The sequence below is a fragment of the Rhinoderma darwinii genome, chromosome 8 (genome assembly GCF_050947455.1).
Source record: "Rhinoderma darwinii isolate aRhiDar2 chromosome 8, aRhiDar2.hap1, whole genome shotgun sequence".
In the NCBI taxonomy this organism is placed as follows: Eukaryota; Metazoa; Chordata; class Amphibia; order Anura; family Rhinodermatidae; genus Rhinoderma; species Rhinoderma darwinii.
The window spans coordinates 31,788,732-31,807,626 of NC_134694.1; the positions used below are offsets into that span (position 1 = coordinate 31,788,732).

Below are 18,895 nucleotides of genomic sequence, written 5' to 3' on the forward strand. Positions count from 1 at the left end.
ATGGCGATCCCTCCCTTCTGGGCCCTACAGTGTGCCCAAACAGCAGTTTACTTCCACATATATGGCATTGCCATACCCGTGAGAACCCTTTTAACAATTTTTGGGGTGTGTGCCTCCAGTGGCACAAGCTGGGCACGACATATTTGCCACTGAAATGACATATCTAGGGAAAAATGAAAATTTTTACTTTGCACCATCCGCAGGGCAATCATTTATGGAAAAGACCTGTGGGGTGAAAATACTCACTACACGCCTTAATAAATGCCTTGAGGGGTGTAGTTTCCAAAATGGGGTCACTTCTCAGAGGTTTCTTTTATTACTTCACATCAGAGCCCTGCAATTGTGAATCAATACTGTTTAAATCGTCAAATTAGGCCTCAATTTTACATGGTGCTCTTTCACTCCTGAGCCCTGTCAAATGTCCAGGTAAAAGATTAGGGTCACATGTAGGGTGTTTCTAAACCCGGAAAAAACAGCATAATAATTAGAGAGCTGTCTTGTTATGGTGGCACAAGCTGGGCACCACATATTGGCATATCTATGGAAAAAAATCCCATTTTCACTCTGCAACATCGAGTGCACACTATTTTCTGCAAAACACATGTGGGGTTAACATGCTCACTACAAACCCTAGGTGAATACCTTGAGGGGTGTAGTTTCCAAAATAGGTTCACTTCTGGGAGGTTTCCACGGTTTTGGTCCCACATGGGCTTTGCAAATGCGACATAGCGACCAGAAACCAATCCAGCAAAATCTGTACTCCAAAAGCCAAATGCTGCTCCTTCCCTTCTGAGCCCTGCCGTATGCCCAAACAGTAGTTTATGACCACATATGGGGTATTGCCGTACTCGGGAGAAATTGCTTTACAAATGACGCTAGGAGTCCCTGCCTCTCTGTGGAACTACTGTCCTGTACTGAAAACATGATTACAGTACGGGACAGTTGTCCCGCAGCGAGACAGGGACTCCTAGCATCGTACAGAACTATGATGCTAGAAGCCCGGCTCCCTGCAGTGTGTTCGGTCCGGAACTTGCGACCGAAATATGTTCCGTCTTTTACGGACCAAACATGCTCGTGTGAATCCAGCCTAACTGCCTGTCTTACAAACGGGAAGGGGTTAAGCTAACTGTTGTTTTCTACAATGTCTGCATTGAGTAAACTAAAAAGCTATTGAAACCAAAGAAATAGAAGTCTGCTTTGAATTTCCACTGCAGCATGTCCGCAGCGGGATTCCGCTTCAAATCTTCCACGTCTGAACGTGCCCTTATACACCATAAGAATGTACTGGGAGTTACTACACTACAGTAGCCCCAGGAAAATATGTGATCTAATGAGGGGATCCTTTAAAAATATATAACTGATCCTTAATGTGAGGTTTTTCATACTGATGACCTATTCAAAGGGTAGGTCATCAGTATATGATCAATGGGTACCGATCAGCTGTTCCGGCTGCCTCCGAGCACTGGATGTTATGCATTGCCCAGTGACTGAAGCAGATGGCTCCATACACTGTACAGCGGCCTTGCTGCAGTACTGTGAATAGGAGCAGTACCGCAGCACGGCCGATATACTGTGACTGAAACCATCTGCTTCCGACACCGGCCACTGCATAACTTCCGATGCTCGGAGGCAGTATGAACAGATGATCGGTGTGGGGTCCGGGGTGTCGGACCACCACGATCATATACTGATGACCTATCCTGTGGATAGTAACCATCCTGTGGATAGGTTATCAGTATGAAAAAACTCCCCGTGCCAGGACAACCCCTTTAAAGCTAACAAAAGTATCCTATGAACTTCATCATACTAGAAAGCAGTTACATAGTTCGTACGGTTGAAAAAAGACACTTGTCCATCAAGTTCAACCAAGGGATGGGAAAGGGGAAGTTAAAAACATTCTACCCATAGGAGCTAATATTTTTTTGTTCTAGGAAATTATCTAACCCTTTTTTAAAGCCATCTACTGTCCCTGCTGTGACGGCTCCTGCGGTAGGCTATTCCATAGATTCACAGTTCTCACAGTAAAGAAGGCTTGTCGCCTCTGCAGGTTGAACCTTTTTTTCTCCAGACGGAGGGAGTGCCCCCTTGTTTTTTGAGGGGTTTTACATTGAATAGGATTTCACCATATTTTTGTATGTGCCAATCATATATTTATATAAGTTAATCATGTCCCCCCTTAGTCGTCTTTTTTCAAGGCTAAACATCATTAAAGCTAGGCTGTTCTCACGGCTGTTAGGGAGATCACTATACACTAAGGCTGCCATTTCTGAGAACGACACCCTCGCATCATCACCCAACTTGGCAATTTTGCTTGGAATATCAGAAACAGGATTGGCCTTCCTTTTCTTGGACCATGCATTAAAACATCAAAGATATTATTATTGAGGGATTTTGTGTTTTCACTTGTTTTGCTTTGACAAGGTGAATTATGGTGCAGGAAATGGCGGTTTTCTACTTCTGTTGCTAATGTCATTTTTTAAGTTAAAAAAAAACCCCACAAACTCTTTTTTACATACTATAGAAATAAAGGCATGGTATAATAAATTGTAATTTTGAGAAAGAGATATATATATATATATATATATATATATATATATATATATATATATATATTTATATACATACACATACAGCATTGATAGGTCTATGTAGAAGTATCTTACCCGTTGTGAACACTACTTTTTTAGTAACCAGTCTGGTTTCAATGATACTGAACTGGGGTAATTCCAGAGCAGGTACCCCAGTCACAGCTACCTCTTCCCCACCCTGCCAGAAGAATTCAATGTCATCTGTTGTGTATCCATCTGTGAAAATAAGTCATCAGTTTATTAGTAAAGAAGTGCAATAAACCTTTACTGCAGTCTATTAACAATTTATTAGAGCTTGTTGGACCAGTTGGGGATATTTCTTCTTCAATAAATAATAATTATTGATTATTAATAGTGTATTATAGTCACAGCTGTTTCTTTATGGCATTTGTTACAGCTATACTAATTAGCTTCAATATAAAGCAAAAGGTACCTGAGGAATGACTAAGGGTATGTTCACACGAGGGCGTCCGTTACGGCTGAAATTACGGGGATGTTTCAGCCTGAAAACATCCCCGTAATTTCAGCCGTACCGGCATGTGCAGGCGCTTGAACGCCGCGTCAATTACAGCCGTAAATGGCGCAGCTATTCATTGGAGTGAATGAATAACGGCTCCAATTACGGCCAAAGAAGTGACAGGTCACTTCTTTGACGCGGGCGTCTATTTACGCGCCGTCATTTGACAGCGGCGCGTAAATATACGCCTCGTGTGAACAGACAAACGTCTGCCCATTGCTTTCAATGGGCAGATGTTTGTCAGCGCTATTGAGGCGCTATTTTCGGGTGTAATTCGGGGCAAAAACGCCCGATTTACGTCCGTAAATAGGCCGTGTGAACATACCCTAATATAGCATTCCAAATATAAAAGAGTCTAAGCGTATGTTCACACTTACAAAAAGAAGTGGCTGGAAATTACAGAGCTGTTTTCAAGGGAAAACAGCTTCTGATTTTAAGGTGTTTCTTTGATGATGAAAATGAGGCTTTTTTTCATTTGAAGCTGTTTTTGAGGTGTTTTTCCAAGTGTCAATAGCAAAAATCGTCTACAAAAACGGCTCAAGCTGAGACATGCTACTTCTTTTTACGAGGCCTTTTTTTAAATTCAGCAGTGTATTTCCCATTGAATGCAATGGGAAGCTGTTTGTAGATGTTTTGCTAGTGTTTTTGCAGGCGTATTTCAAGGCGTTTACGGTCAGAAATACACTTAAAAAAACTGTGTGTGAACATACCCTGAGGACCAAAAAACACATCTTCAAAACTCAAGTTTTTTACTAAAATAGTACATGGTATTTTTTAGGCCAGGATCACACACAGTTTTACTACCTGCTTTTTTTTTATGTGGTGCGTTTCACATTGCAAATCATGTGATTCAAAGATTCGTTTTTCTATTTTATCTATTTTTCGGTTGTCTCAGAAAAAAATCCAATCACAAGATAAAAAAGACAGATTTTAAATATAATGTTAAATATCTACACAGAGTATTATCATCTTGTAACTAAATACAATTGATAAAGATTGAACATTAAAGGGGTTATCCGGGGGACCAAAAATTGCATTGCAATAATATATTTATGTGAAACTAAGTAACTTACTAATATACTTTAATGAAAAATTCTGTACTAAATGGTGCAGTTCAAACCTCATGAATTATTCAGGAAGTGCTGGAGCTTTTCTAATAGTGATGACGCTCCGACACGGCCCCAACGTGACTGAGCTCTTGCTTCATGTGCTGTTCGTGAACATGACCACAAGGGGCAGTCGCATTGCCTATTGCTTGAGTCCCGAGCAGACCATCAGCTAGCGCTTTGCTTGGGACTCCAGCCCTGCTTCCGACGTCCATATTTGGTCAATTCAGGGGTTTCCTATCGCTGGAGCTGATGCTCTGCCTGGTGACTCCACAACATCTGCCCACGTCATTGTAGCTGTCCATATATGGACAATGACGTCGGCAGAGTAGTACTGGAGTCCCTGAGCAAAGCATCTGCTGATGATCTGCCTGGGGACTCCACAACGTCTGCAGACGTCACTGTCCATATATGGACAATGACGTCGGCAGAGCAGTACTGGAGTCCCGGGGCATCAGCTGATGCTCTGCCTGGCGACTCCACAACTTCTGCCAACGTCATTGTAACTGTCCATATATGGACAATGACGTTGGCAGAGTAATACTGGAGTCCCCGCGCAAAGCACCTGCTGATGCTCTGCCTGGCGACTCCACGACTTCTGCCCACATCATTGTGACTGTCCATATATTGACAATGATGTCAGCAGAGTAGTACTGGAGTTCCCAAGCATGTTCGGTCCGTAAAGGACGGAACGTATTTCTGCCGCAAGTACCGGACCAAACACACTGCAGGGAGTCCCTGCCTCGCTGCGAGACAACTGTCCGGTACTGTAATCATGTTTTCAGTATGGGACAGTAGTTCCACGGAGAGGCAGGGACTCCTAGCGTCGTACATAACTATGATGCTAGAAGCCCGGCTCCCTGTAGTGTGTTCGGTCCGGGACTTGCGGCCGAAATACGTTCCGTTCTTTACGGACCGAACATTCTCGTGTGAATCCAGCCATAGGCTGTATGCCAGCATGGTGCACTACATATAACCGTGTGACTGGCACACTTATAAAAGCTATTTCTGTGTGCAATGATAATACTAAGCAGTCACCTGCCTCATGAATAGTAGGTGTGAGAGTAGCTGGTCATCAGTATTTTGCACCTGAGCAATCTCCCTTCATGTAGCATTGTAGTCTGTTTGCATCCGGTTGGGAACTGGTGTTTGCACCTGCCCTTGTATGAGTAAGTATGGCCTTTTTTAGTGATTTTAAAGAGGCTCTGTCACCACATTATAAGTGCCCTATCTCCTACATAAGGAGATGGCCCTATAATGTAGGTGACAGTAATGCTTTTTATTTAAAAAAAACGATCTATTTTCACCACTTTATTAGCGATTTTAGATTTATGCTAATAAGTTGCTTAATGCCAAAGTGGGCGTTGTACAGAGGAGTGTATGACGCTGAATCATGCACTCCTCTCCATTCATTTAGGCAGCGCATAGGGATCCTTTTAGATCGCTATGTGCTGTCTTATTAGCAATACTGAAGTGTTTAGACAGTGAATAGACATTCCACGGGATGTTTATTCACAACCTCTGCACTTCGTTACTCTGTCTGTGGTAGTTACAGCAGAGGAAGCGTAATCTCGCGAGATTACGCGGTAAATGACAGGTTACTACGAGATTACGCGTCCTCTGCTGTAACTACCACAGACAAAGTAACGAAGTGCAGAAATTGTGAATAGACATCCCGTGGAATGTCTATTCACTGTCTAAACACTTCAGTATTGTTAATGTGTTAGTATAAGACAGCACATAGTGATCTAACAGGATCCCTATGCGCTGTGTAAATGAATGGAGAGGAGTGCATGATGCTGATTGGTCAGCGTCATACACTCCTCTGTACAACGCCCACTTGGTCTAAAGTAAAAACACGCCCACTTGGGCATTAAGCAACTCATTAGCATAAATCTAAAATCGCTAATAAAGTGGTGAAAATAGATCGTTTTCTTTTAATAAAAAGCATTACTGTCACCTACATTATAGCGCCGATCTCCTTAAGTAGGAGATAGGGCACTTATAATGTGGTGACATAGCCTCTTTAAATAAATATATTAAGTCATCTAATGATAGCATGTTTAAGTCCACTAGTGGGATTGAAAAAAGTAAAAAACAACAACCCTTTTTCAAATTTTTTTCCTAAAATAATTTAAACAATTAAAAAATAAACATAATTTGTATTGCTGCACCAGTAAGGATGCAAACTATTAGAATATAACATTTGTTTTCTCGCCCCATGAATGCTATAAATAAAAAAGGCAGAGTTAGGCTGGGTTCACACGAGCATGTTACGTCCGTAATGGACGGAACGTATTTTGGCCGCAAGTCCCGGACCGAACACACTGCAGGGAGCCGGGCTCCTAGCATCATACTTATGTATGACGCTAGGAGTCCCTGCCTCTCCGTGGAACTACTGTCCCGTACTGAAAACATGATTATAGTACAGGACAGTAGTTCCACGGAGGGGCAGGGACTCCTAGCATCGTACATAACTATGATGCTAGGAGCCCGGCTCCCTACAATGTGTTCGGTCCGGGACTTGCGGCCGAAATACGTGCCGCCCATTACGGACGTAACATGCTCGTGTGAACCCAGCCTTACTGTTTTTTGGTCACCTTGTCTCCCCTCAAAAAAACGGAATACACAGTGATCAAAAGCCACTTGTACCCAGAATAATAATTAAAAAAAAACGCTCGCTCTGCCAAAAACAAGCAAAAACAGTGCTCCATCGACAGAAAAATAAAAAAAGGTCTTAGAATATGGAGAAACAATTTTTTTTAACAACGTTTTTTATTTTGTAAAAGTAGAAAAAACATAAAAAAAATTGACAAATTCTGTATCGCTGTAATCGTACAGCTCCACAAAATAAAGTTAACATGCTATTTTCACCACACGGGGAATGGCAAAAAAGCAAAACCCCAAAAATAATGGGGAAATTACAGTTTCTTCCCCTGCCACCCCACAATTATTATTTGAACATTTTTTGAGTACATGATATGGTTCACTAAATAATGCCATTAAAATATAGAACTCGTCCCGCAAAGAAAAAAAAAAAAGCCCAATATGGCAAAAGTTATAGCTCTTGGAAGGTGGGGAGGAAAAATTTTAATGAAACAATAAAAACTGGCTTTGGTGGGTTGGGGTTAAAGGTGTATCTCAATTTCAACAAAGAAAGCTTATTCATTATATAATGAAATGTTGTAGAATTCTCTAATATATTGGTATGTAATGATCACACAGGTGCACAGCTCGTTACAAGTGAGCTCTGGTAACAGTACTGTAACTGTAACGAGCTGTGCATCGGTGTGATCATCACAGTAAACTTGAAAATAGTGAGGAATTTATACAGACAATTTATTAGAAAGTTACGATAAAAGGACTTTAGATAAAGGATATTGTCATTTTGCAATTTTCCGTAAAGAGTCATCTCATAATTAGGCTAGGGCTATACAAGGCCGGATTCCCACGGGTCGGATACACTGCATAAAAATCACGCAGTGTATCCGATCTGGAACCCGCAGTACATTCCGTCTGAAAAATCGCATCTCAATGTGGTGCGTTTTTTCGAACTGAGTTTCCGCTGAAGTTCATCCTCTGTATTCTCTGCGCGTAGTCCAACCTCCTACGATGAAATTGCAGGCCATATGACGTTGCAGCCTATGATTGGCTGCAGAGGTCGCTTGGGATGAAACGTCATCCCAGGAGGCTGGGCTGCAGGAAGTAGGAGAGCGTCCTGGGTGAGTATGATGGTTTTTTTTCCGGAGTTACGATTTTTGCAGTGTAATCGCTGCGATTACACCGCAAAAGTCGTAACACTTGGCTTTCTGTTGCGGGTTTTGCATCCCCATTGATTTCAATGGCGAAAACTTACAACAGAAAATCAATAAAAACACAGCATAAATTCATGCTGCGGATTTAAATTCCACACCGCAGTTCGATTTCTTAATGTTTACGCTGCATTTTTTTTCCGCAGCGTGGGCCTGAGATTTTCTAAAACTCATCCACTTTGCTGCTACTGTAAATGCTGCGGAATTTCCGTTGCAGAAATTCTGCAGCGTTTATGCTACGTGGGAACCCGGCCTCAGGGTATTAACCCCTTAGAGTAAGTTCACACGTAGTGTAAATACTGCAGATTTTCTGCAATGGATTTTGTTGTGGAAAAGCTGCAGCATAATACTGTAGCAGCAAAGTGAATGAGATTTGAACAAATCTCATCCACACGCTACGTAAATGCTGAGCGGAATATACGCTCAGAAATAGACCTGTGGTGCGTTTTTTTTACGCTGCAGCATGTCGATTGTATTTGCGTAATCGCTGCTTTTGTGTTGCGGATTTACCCCATTGAATTCAATGGAGGGGGAAAACCCACAACAAATAGCAGATGTTGCGTTTTTTTGCAGCAGAAATGGAGCGATTCTGCCGCAAAAAAGCAAAAATAATCTTATACTTACCCAGAATTCTGTGTTTCTTCATCCAGGCTGGCCTCCTGGGATGACAATTAATCCCAAGTGATTGCTGAAGTCAATCACAGGCTTCAGCGATCACATGTGATGAAACGTCATCCCTGGAGACCGGGCTGCAGGACATCAGAGTGTAAGTATGTGTTGTTGTTTTTTTCTATGTGCAGCTTTCCACAGCGGACATTTCCGGCCGAAAAACTGCACTACAATGTGGTGCGGTTTTTCAGCCAGAATTCCCTGCTGCGCCCACCGCGGATACGCTGTGTGCTTTTACGCAGCGTATCTGCCCTGTGTGATCATAGTCTTAGAGACACAGCCAGTTTCGTCAATTTTTTCAAATCTGATGTGTCACTTTATATAGTAATAACTTTGGAATGGTTTCACTTATCCAATGATTCTGAGATTTTATTTCTCATGACACATTGTACTTTATGTAAGTGGTTAAATTTGGTCGATACATTCAGTATTTATTGGTGAAAAATACAAAAATGTAGAATTTTTTTTTAAAAATTAGCAATTTTGTAAACTACACCCTTCAAGGCATTTTTAAGCGGTGCAGTTATCATTTTGACTCCACATATGTTTTTCTTTTGTTAGAAATGAATGCGCAGCTGATGGTGCAAATCGAAAATTTATATTTTCCACTGATATGCCATTTTACTGCGCAATATGTTGTGTCCAGTTTGTGCCGCTGAAGACAAAGACCTCAAACCGTTAAGCGAATTCACCCGGGCATGGCAATGACATAAACTGCTGACTCGGCGAACTATAGGGCTCAGAAGGGAGGGAGCGCCATTTGTATTTTGGAGTGTGGATTTTGCTTGGTAGTAGTTCTGTTTGGGGTTTTGCTGGTACTTCAGTTTTTAATCTGTGTGATGGTGAGCACATCAGGGCATAGTAACAGGGTATAATAATGCAGTAAATAAATAATATTCCACAAATATGTGGCTAGTGTCACACTGATAAATGGTGCCCAATCTTATAAGCTTTTGAAACACACTCTGCACCTTTTGTGTCGCTATATTCTGAGATTTCTTAACTTTATTATTTTTTCGTTGAGAGATATGAGAGGGCTTAATTTTTGCGGGACAATCTGTAGTTTTCATTGGTACCATTTTGGTGTACATGTCACTTTTTATCACTTATATATTCCATTTTTTGGCAAGCAAGGTCATCAAAAAAAAGCAATTCTGTCATTTTTTTGCAGTCGCTTTGACTGCGGCATCTAACTGGTTGATGGTGGTGAATTTTTTTTTCTAAAAGTATGTCTGTTTAGCTCTCTATTTTTCATTTTCACAAGCGGTAATAGGAGATTTAAACACCACACAATTTCTTACTCAATTTCTCCCAAGTACGGGACCCATATGGGGTCATAAACTGCTGTTTGGACAAACGGCAGGGCTCAGAAAGGAAGGAGCTCTATTTGGCATGCAGATTTTGCTGGATTGGTTTTTGGGCGCCATGTTGCATTTGCAAATCCCCTGAGGTACCAGAGTCCGTATAAACCCCAGGGAAGTGACCCATTTTGGAAACTACACCCCTCAAGGCATTTATCATTTTCTTGGACATTAGACAGGGCTCAGGAGTGAAAGAGCACCATTTGAGACCTATTTTAGCGATTTTCACGGCATTGGCCCACAATTGCAGGGCTCTGAGGTCAAATAGTAAAACAAACCCTCAAGTAGTGACTGTAAAGGATCTGCCAGACACAGCTTGTGTGTCGACGCCCGTGGGTAATCAGTCTGCACCTGCTCCTATGTCTGTGAGACTGACTCCATCTTCCACCACTCAGGATGGCAGGCTTAAAAGTGGGAGAGCCTATCACAGCCTGACCAGACGGAGCTAGCTCCCGCCCACTGTCTATTTATACCTGCCTTTCCCGTTCCTCCTTTGCCTGTGATTCTGCTCTGCTTGTTTCCTGGCTCTGCTGCTGCTGCTGCTTGAACTACTGATCCTCTGCTTGTTATTGACCTTGGCTTACTAACCACTCTCCTGCTCAGCGTTTTGTACCTCGTGCACTCCTGGTTTGACTCGGCTCGTTCACTACTCTCGTTGCTCACGGTGTCTCCGTGGGCAGCTGCCCCGATTCCCTAGCTTCTGTTTACCCTTGTCTGTTTGTCTGTCGTGCACTTACTGAGCGTAGGGACCGTCGCCCAGCTGTACCCCGTCGCCTAGGACGGGTCGTTGCAAGTAGGCAGGGACTGAGTGGCGGGTAGATTAGGGCTCACCTGTCTGTCTCCCTACCCCGTCATTACAGTGACCCCCAATTTTAGAAACGACACCCCTCAAGGAATGTTTTAAGGGGTGTAGTGATTATTTTGACCCCACATATGTTGTTTTTTTTATTAGAAATTAATGCGCAGCGGATAGTGCAAAGTGAAATCTAGAATTTTCCACGGAAATGCCATTTTAGTGCACAATACGTTGTGCCCAGTTTGTGCCACTGAAGTCAAATACCTACTAAACTGTTAAGCGGGTTCTCCCGGGTACAGTAATGACATATATGTGGACGTAAACTGCTGTTTGGGCACACTGTAGGGTTCAGAAGGGAAAGAGCGCCATTTGGCTTTTGGAGTGCAGATTTGGCTTGGTATTAGTTCTGTTTGGTGTTTTACTGGTATTTCAGTTTATAATGTAGGGCATATGTAAAATGCGCTGATTAAAAAATTTGGCCCGACAATCTGTTGTTTTCATTAGTACTATTTTGGGGTATATGCAACTTTATCACTTTTTATAAAAAAAAAATTGCAAACAAGGTGATCAAAAAACAGCAACTCTGGCATTGTTTTTTCTAGGTTTTTTTTTTAGTGTTCAGTGTGCGCTATAGATGACATATTAACTTTTTTTTGCCGGTCGATCCAATAATGGCGATGCCATATGTATTTACGTTTTCTTTATGTTTTACAGCATTTGCACAATAAAATCTCCACTTTAAAAAAAAATAAATAATCATTTATTTTCTGTGCTGTTATGTTCTAAGAACCATAACTTTTTTATTTTTATGTTAAGAAAGCTGGGGAAGGGCTTGTTTCTTGTCGAACGGCTGTAGTTTTTATTGGTACTATTTTTTAGTACATGCGACTTTTAGATCACTTTTTATCCCATTTATGTGTTGGAAGATGTCCAAAAAAACAGCGATTCTTGCTTTTTTTTTTTTTACGCCGTTCACCGTGCGGGAAATATAACGTCATTGTTTTATAGTTTGGGTCTTTCTGAACACGGCGATACCAAATATGTATACTTTTTTTTTGTGCTTTAATTTTTTCCTATAATAAAAGTCTTATTATGGGAAAAAAGAAGATTTTTGTTTTTTTAAACTTGAAACGTAATATATATATTTTTTGTCCTACTAGAGGACTTGAAGGCCTGCACCCTTGATCTCTATCCTAATACTTTGCACTACCTACAAAGTGCAATGCATTAGAGATGTCAGTGCCACATAGTCTGCTAATCTATTAGGCCCCTGTAAAGGGAAGTGACCCATATATATATATATATATATATATATATATATATATATATATATATATATATATAAAATCCATAACAAATTGTGAGCCAGGGCTGTAGAGCCCTGGTCATGAGAGGTTGCCTCAGGCAAAGCAGGACAATTGGCCGTTGTCCTGCTTTAACTAACAGAGGGAGACAGGAGATACTACCTGTGATCTCCTGCCTCCATACTCTGCAGGTGGGGGAGTCGGAGAGGCAGTTGGGTGGGTGTCCTGTGATGCACTTGTGCACCGCAGGACATCCCTGCTGAATTGAACGTCCCGTTTTTGCGCGAGTACCCTCGCACGCGTTCTCGCGAGCTTTCAAGCGGCCGATCGCGCGCATGAGTCGGCCGGTGATGTCACTTGCCTCCATTTACGAGCGTACCGGCAGGGTTTAAATAGCCCTGCGTCGGTACGCTCAGGAGTGGATCCTGCCTCCCTCACCACCCACCGACGAGCTGGGACCTGCCCTCACCACTCCACCAAAGGTCCGGCTCACCTCTCCTGCCCTGTGGACCTCCAGCTCTCCGGCTCCTCTTCACTCCAGCTCTCCGGCTCCACCAACGACACACTAAGTATGTAAGTGTAGCCACAGTTACACTTAACCCTCTTTCTCCCTGTCACCTCTTTCCCAGAGTTAACCCTTACCTTCCCTTAGCATTTCCCCTGAGTTAACCCTTATCTTTCCTTAGACAGTTCCCATGAGTTAACCCTTAAATTCCCCTGGTTTAACTCTTCCAACCCTCACATTACCTGCACATCCCCTGGTCTGACCTACCTGCATATCCCCTAATACATCCCTAGTTAACCCTTCCCCAACTGCCTGCACGTTACCTGCATATCCCCTATTCCCATTGTTAACCCTTTACCTGATTATACCCTGATAACCCTTTATCCTCCACCTCCCTTGTTAACCCTTAGTGTACAGGGACAGTTATATTTAGGAGGGAGTGGGACAGAAATAGTGAGTGAGAATTGCAACGTAACTTATATGTATGTTTAAGTAAGTGGGTGGTGGTATAGATTAGGATTGTAATACCTTGTTTATACTGTGCCACGTGTAGAGTCAGTGTATTCAATACATATTAAGTTATTATGTGTATTGGAATACACTGATACTATACTGTAATTATTTAGCTAGGCATAACCCTAGTGACCCTGATATAAAGGAGGTAGTAAGAGTGGGCGACACTAGCCAGTGAACCCCACTATTATTACCAGCCCTTTTACAGCCCCCCTCCGCCAAGGGGCCTAATAGGCTTCCGTACTTGGCAGACCAGGAGAACATTGTTAGACCTCCGGTTGCAATAGCAACAATCAGGACCACCGGAATCACATTGCAGGGCTGCCGATAGGCTATAAACCACCTAGATGTCGCGGTCGCTTTTGACCGCAGCATCTAACAGTATAATGGTGGGGATCGGAGCTAGCTCCGCTCCCTGCCATTTCAGTAGAAGGTCAGCTTCAATGTACAGCTGACACCTACTGGTGATGGCGCGGGCTCAGCTATTGAGCTATCACCAAAACGTACTGTTATGTGGTGTAGCAGTAAATCATTGACTGCAACAACGTAACTGTACGTTGTATGCTGGTAAGGGTTTAAATAACCCGCAACTGTTTATTTACTACCACCACCATCATCATCATCATCACCACCACCGCATTTGCCATTTACAGCACATTTTTTTCATTGGCATTATATAGAAATCATTCTCCTTGACTCACTCGCAGATTACAGGTGGTGTTTACATTGGATGTATTGTGCTAACAGTTCTGGAATTGTTCACAATACTATTCGCTTATCTATTTCTTATGGATTTCACATGTGAAAACGGATAAAATAAAAAGTAAAAACATGGACATTTTTAAGACCACATTTTATTTTTAGTGCTTAAAATGTCCTTGATATTAAAAATAAAATAACTGAAATAAATGACATGTAAAAGCACTTACAGCTCTCTATCTCTAGGGTACAATTCTGCTGGTCCAGAGGGTATCTGCGCAGATCCATCATGCAGGCAGCAGTGGTTGTAATTCTGAGGAACAAGAAAAAACATTTCGATTGATTATTGACATGTACTTACATTCCTCAAACGTAAAATATATATTACATTTACCAGCCATAATACGAATCACACATGTGTGTTATTTATTGAATGTATTTAATCCATAATTAGTTGCAGTATTTTTTGCCAAGCAGAAAAAATCTGCCTCAAAATTCCTTCCGGATTTTTGAGACAGATTTTTAAAAGCAAGCGTTTTTTAACGCTTTTTGGCAGGGTTTTTGAGACTTTTTTTATGCATTTTTTAGGTGTTTCTTATAATTCAGCAAGTGCAAAAGGCGCTCAGCGTTTTTTGGTCAAAAACTGCATCAAAATCTGCTAAAAACGAGTGCCAACTGCTCCAAGATAGGGCATGATGCTTTTTTTCCGAGAGCGTACAAAAACTGCACGTTGGAAAAAAAATGTCTCTTCTTCCTATTGAAATCAATGGAGGAAGATTTGAGGTGTTTTATGACGCTGTTGCTGACGCGGTTTCCGCATCAAGATCAAAGTAAAAAATGACAGATGGAACAGGGCCTTAAAGAGTAATTGTTCTTTCAATTGTTTCCCCATAAATCAATAGTACAAGGCTAGATACGGAACTTTGTATAATATCTTATTACAGATATCAGACTTCGAAGGCCCTGTTCAAATCACCGTTCCTATCCGCTGAGGGGTTCCATTGGAGGTTTCCGTCGGGTTAGCCCCTCAACGGAAAGGCAAACGTAAACCGTAGCTTCCGTTTCCCTCACCATTGAACTCAATGGTGACGTAAACCCAGCTAATGTTTCCATTTGTCACCATTGTGACAGGGTTCTGTTGTTCTTGACAGAACCAATAGCGCAGTCGACTGCGCTATTGAATCTGTCAAAATCTCTATTTTACCCCAGCCGTTCTACCACAGACTCAGGGGCAGCGTGACCAACCACAGATGGCTAAAATCATACCTGCTCCATGGGACACCACCCAGCAGGAGCCCAAATAAGCCGGACCCCTCCATAAAGTATAATTTTCGAGGGTTGATTCCCACGATGACTCCCTCCCCCACCATTTTAACACCAACTCCAAGGACCCCCCAACCACCCCCCAAACCCCAATGCCATCCCTACAGTGGCGCATGGTGGTGGCAGCATCATACTGTGGGGGTGTTTTTCAGCGACTGGGACAGGGAGACTGGTCAGGGTTGAGGGAAAGATGAATGAAGAAAAGTACAGAGATATTCTTAATGAAAACCTGATCCATAGAGATCTGGACCTCAGACTGAGCAGAAGGTTCACCTTCCAACAAGACAATGACCCTAAGCACACAGCCAAGACAACACAGGAGTGGCTTAGGGACAACTATGTGAATGTCCTTGAGTGGCCCAGGCAAAGCCCTGACTTGAACCCAATCCAACATCTCTGGAGAGACCTGAAAATGGCTGTCCACTGACGTCCCCATCCAACCTGACAGAGCATGAGAGGATCTGCAGAGAAGAATGGCAGAAAATCACCAAATTCAGGTGTACAAACCTTATGGCATCATAACCAGGAAGACCGAAGGCTGTTATCACTGACAAAGGTGATTCAACTAAGTACTGAGAAAAGGGTCCGAATACTTATGTCAATGCAATATTTTAGTTTTTCCTTTTCAATAAATTAGCAAAGAACTAACATTCTGTTTTCACTTTATCATTAACCCCTTCCCGACATTTGAAGTATCCATACGCCATAGTCGGGTAGGGGAAGTATGTTACAGCCGACACTTCAGAGTAACGAGCGGGATCGCGCTTGAGCGTGATCCCACTCGTTTAACTCGTTAAATGCCGCGGAATTTAAATCGTTAGAAAGAGAGGGGCGACCCCCTCTAACAGCTCATCGTGCCCCCCGCAATGCAATCGCCGGGTGGCGATGGTTGCTATTGTTGCCTGGGGGCCAAATGAAAGCCCCCAGGTCTGCCATCTTTGTGCTCCTATTAAGCGCTGCCTCCGGCAGGGCTTAATAGAAGCCTGTCAGAATCACGATATACTGCAATACATTAGTATTGCAGTATATAATGCAAGCGATCTAACGAAGTAAAAAAGTAAAAATGTGTAAAATAAAGGGTTTTTTATGTAAAAAAAATATATATTAAAAGTTAAAAAAAAGAAAACCTTTTCCCATTTTCCCCCTAGAGCATAGTAAAAAAATAAATAAATAAACATAATTGGTATCGCCGCTTCCATAAAGTCTGAACTATTACAATATATCATTATTTAACCCGCACGGTGAACGCCGTAAAAAAAATAAAAATGTAAGCTATTTTTTGGTCACCTCATCTCCCACAAAAAATGAAATAAAAAGTGAACAAAACATACCCCAAGGTATCAATAGAAACGACAGGTTATCCCGCAAAAAATAAGCCCTCATACCACTTAATCTACGGAAAAATAAAAAAGTTATAGATCTCAGAATTTGGCGACACAAAATAAATCTAATTTTTTACACTTAGGTTTTTACTTGTAAAAGTAGTAAAATATAGAAAAAACTATATATATGTGGTATCGCCGTAATCGTATTGACCCACAGAATAAAGTTCACATGTTGTTTTAATTGCACAGTGAATTCCGTAAAAACGAAGTGCAAAAAACAATGGAGGAATCGCTGTTTTTTTAATTTTCTACCCCACAAATAATTTTTTGCCCGTTTCCTAATACATTATATGGCACAATAAATGGTGCTACGAAAAACTACAACTCGTCCCACAAAAGTCAAGCCCTCATAGGACTATATCGACAGAAAAATAAAAAAGTTATGACTTTTGGAAGGTGGGGAGAAAAAACTAAAATTAAAATCTGAAAAATGGCTGGGCGGGACCAGGGGTTAATGGGGTATTGAGTGCAGATTGATGGGTAAAAAACTTACTTATTTACACACTGGTGGCATTGGATGTCTTATACAGGTGGCATAGAGATCAATTATACTACATTAATGGAAAATACAAGCAACCACCTCTTAGTCGTGCATCAGTTTTAAAGAAATAAGAACTATTCAAACAATGGAGGAATTAAAGGGGTTTTTCCGATCATAGAAAGTAATGGCATATTGCTAGTAGAATAAAGGAGCTGTAAAGCTGGTTTAGGAATGGTGGGAGTCCAAGATGTTGGATCCCCACCGATCAGAGAGTGATGGCTTATTTTAGTGATATGCCATAACATTCGATGACAATAAATATTTGAGAATGCGGTGGAATGCCTCAAAGAAGGCAGGATTCAGGCCTGTACAGTCTAGCAAATAGGGATTAGATGAAAAGAAAGACAAAAGCAAGGAGCTAGACCAGCTGAGAAGGTAAAGTCTTCCCCTTATCCCTGCCAAGATTTGAAGAGAATATGAACTGGAATTATGCAATTTCTCCTTTTCTGCATGGATTACAGTAGAGTTAGTTGCATTACAAAAAAAATTATTTGCCCTACCTGTGTGGATTACAAACGGGTCTAACTGCTTCATTTTTGTGGATTACAAGTGCTTGACACTTTACAAAGATTACAAAGGTATTTTTCTTTTTTAGTCTTGTGAATTACTACAACTCCAACCTAGAAAAGAAAGGAAGTTGCCCTGGGGACAAACAAGTTCTCCCTTCCTGTGTGGATTACAATATAGTCAATTAGCGACCTCACCAGTGTTGATTATAGATACTTTCTCTGCATTCTTTGCGGCTATTTGAATTTTAGGTTTAGAACGTGACGAGTCCTGTTTCTGTGAATTACTAATTCCAATAAAGTTTAAGTAATGTATTATTTTCTTTTATGTAATTGACTTTTTTTTATTACATTTTTGGGAACAATATATTTTTATATATACAGATTAAAATACTGCTCATATACCTTCCTTATACCAGTGCCTCTGCACAGTAGAATGGTATAGACAATGTCCTGTCCCGTGTAGTGCATCCATGGGCTAATTGAATACAACTAAACATAGTGCTGGTCAAGTGACTCCGAAACGTCTTGTGATCGTTGCCATCTTGTTAACAACAGGGTCATATGACATGTGCCGGTTCAATACACAGGTTACATTTATACATATACTGTATAGGACTAAACATGGTTCTGGTCTGAGGACCTACATATGTCATATGACCCAAAGAAATCAGATATCAACAGTGTTATACGACAGGACATGCCGGATTAATTGACAGGACACATTCGTGGGAATAAACATTGTGCCAGTCATGTGACATACTCATGTTGTCCTCTATTCTGGATATGGTTTCTCCATGGTTTCTGATCTATGTTCCAAGTATTGGTAACTCCTGATTTTGATCTCGTAGCTGTGATTATGACCATGACATGTCTTTCTGTACCAACCCTGGCTTGTTTCTAGGTCTAAATCTGTCCCTTAACTAGAGAAGAGAGAGAGAAAAAGGGAGAAGGACAGCGCACATAGTGCATAAACGGTGAAGTTTATGTATGGAACAGATGAGACAGGGTAAGCAGTTGTGGTCACCGGATGGTGTTGTGCTGGGAGCACAACACCCCGTAGAGTGTATCCGTGGAGAAGAAAGACTGCTGCTGATAATCCATTCAGGGGCCAACTGGAACTCCATAAGTAGATTTATGGCACAAATTGGGAACAAAATTCTGATTTTTCTGTAGATTAGCGCTGTCTAGTATGTCTGGGGCTCCGATTCCCACAGACTTTAAGAAACACGTTTGATTGAACTGGAGGAAACGCAGGAACAAATTGTCT

General features: G+C 41.6%; 1 protein-coding gene across 2 annotated transcripts in view; it reads right to left on the reverse strand.

Moving 5' to 3' along the window:
* Nucleotides 1-18,895, reverse strand: part of LOC142659431 (gamma-aminobutyric acid receptor subunit beta-4-like) — a 310,013-nt gene that overhangs the window by 20,633 nt on the left and 270,485 nt on the right. For both annotated transcript variants that reach the window (XM_075835563.1, XM_075835562.1), the window contains exons 5-6: nucleotides 14,101-14,183; nucleotides 2,664-2,804 (exon numbers count right to left, since the gene is read on the reverse strand). In XM_075835563.1, the coding sequence (XP_075691678.1) occupies nucleotides 2,664-2,804; nucleotides 14,101-14,183 (224 nt within the window). The remainder of the gene's footprint in view (nucleotides 1-2,663; nucleotides 2,805-14,100; nucleotides 14,184-18,895) is intronic.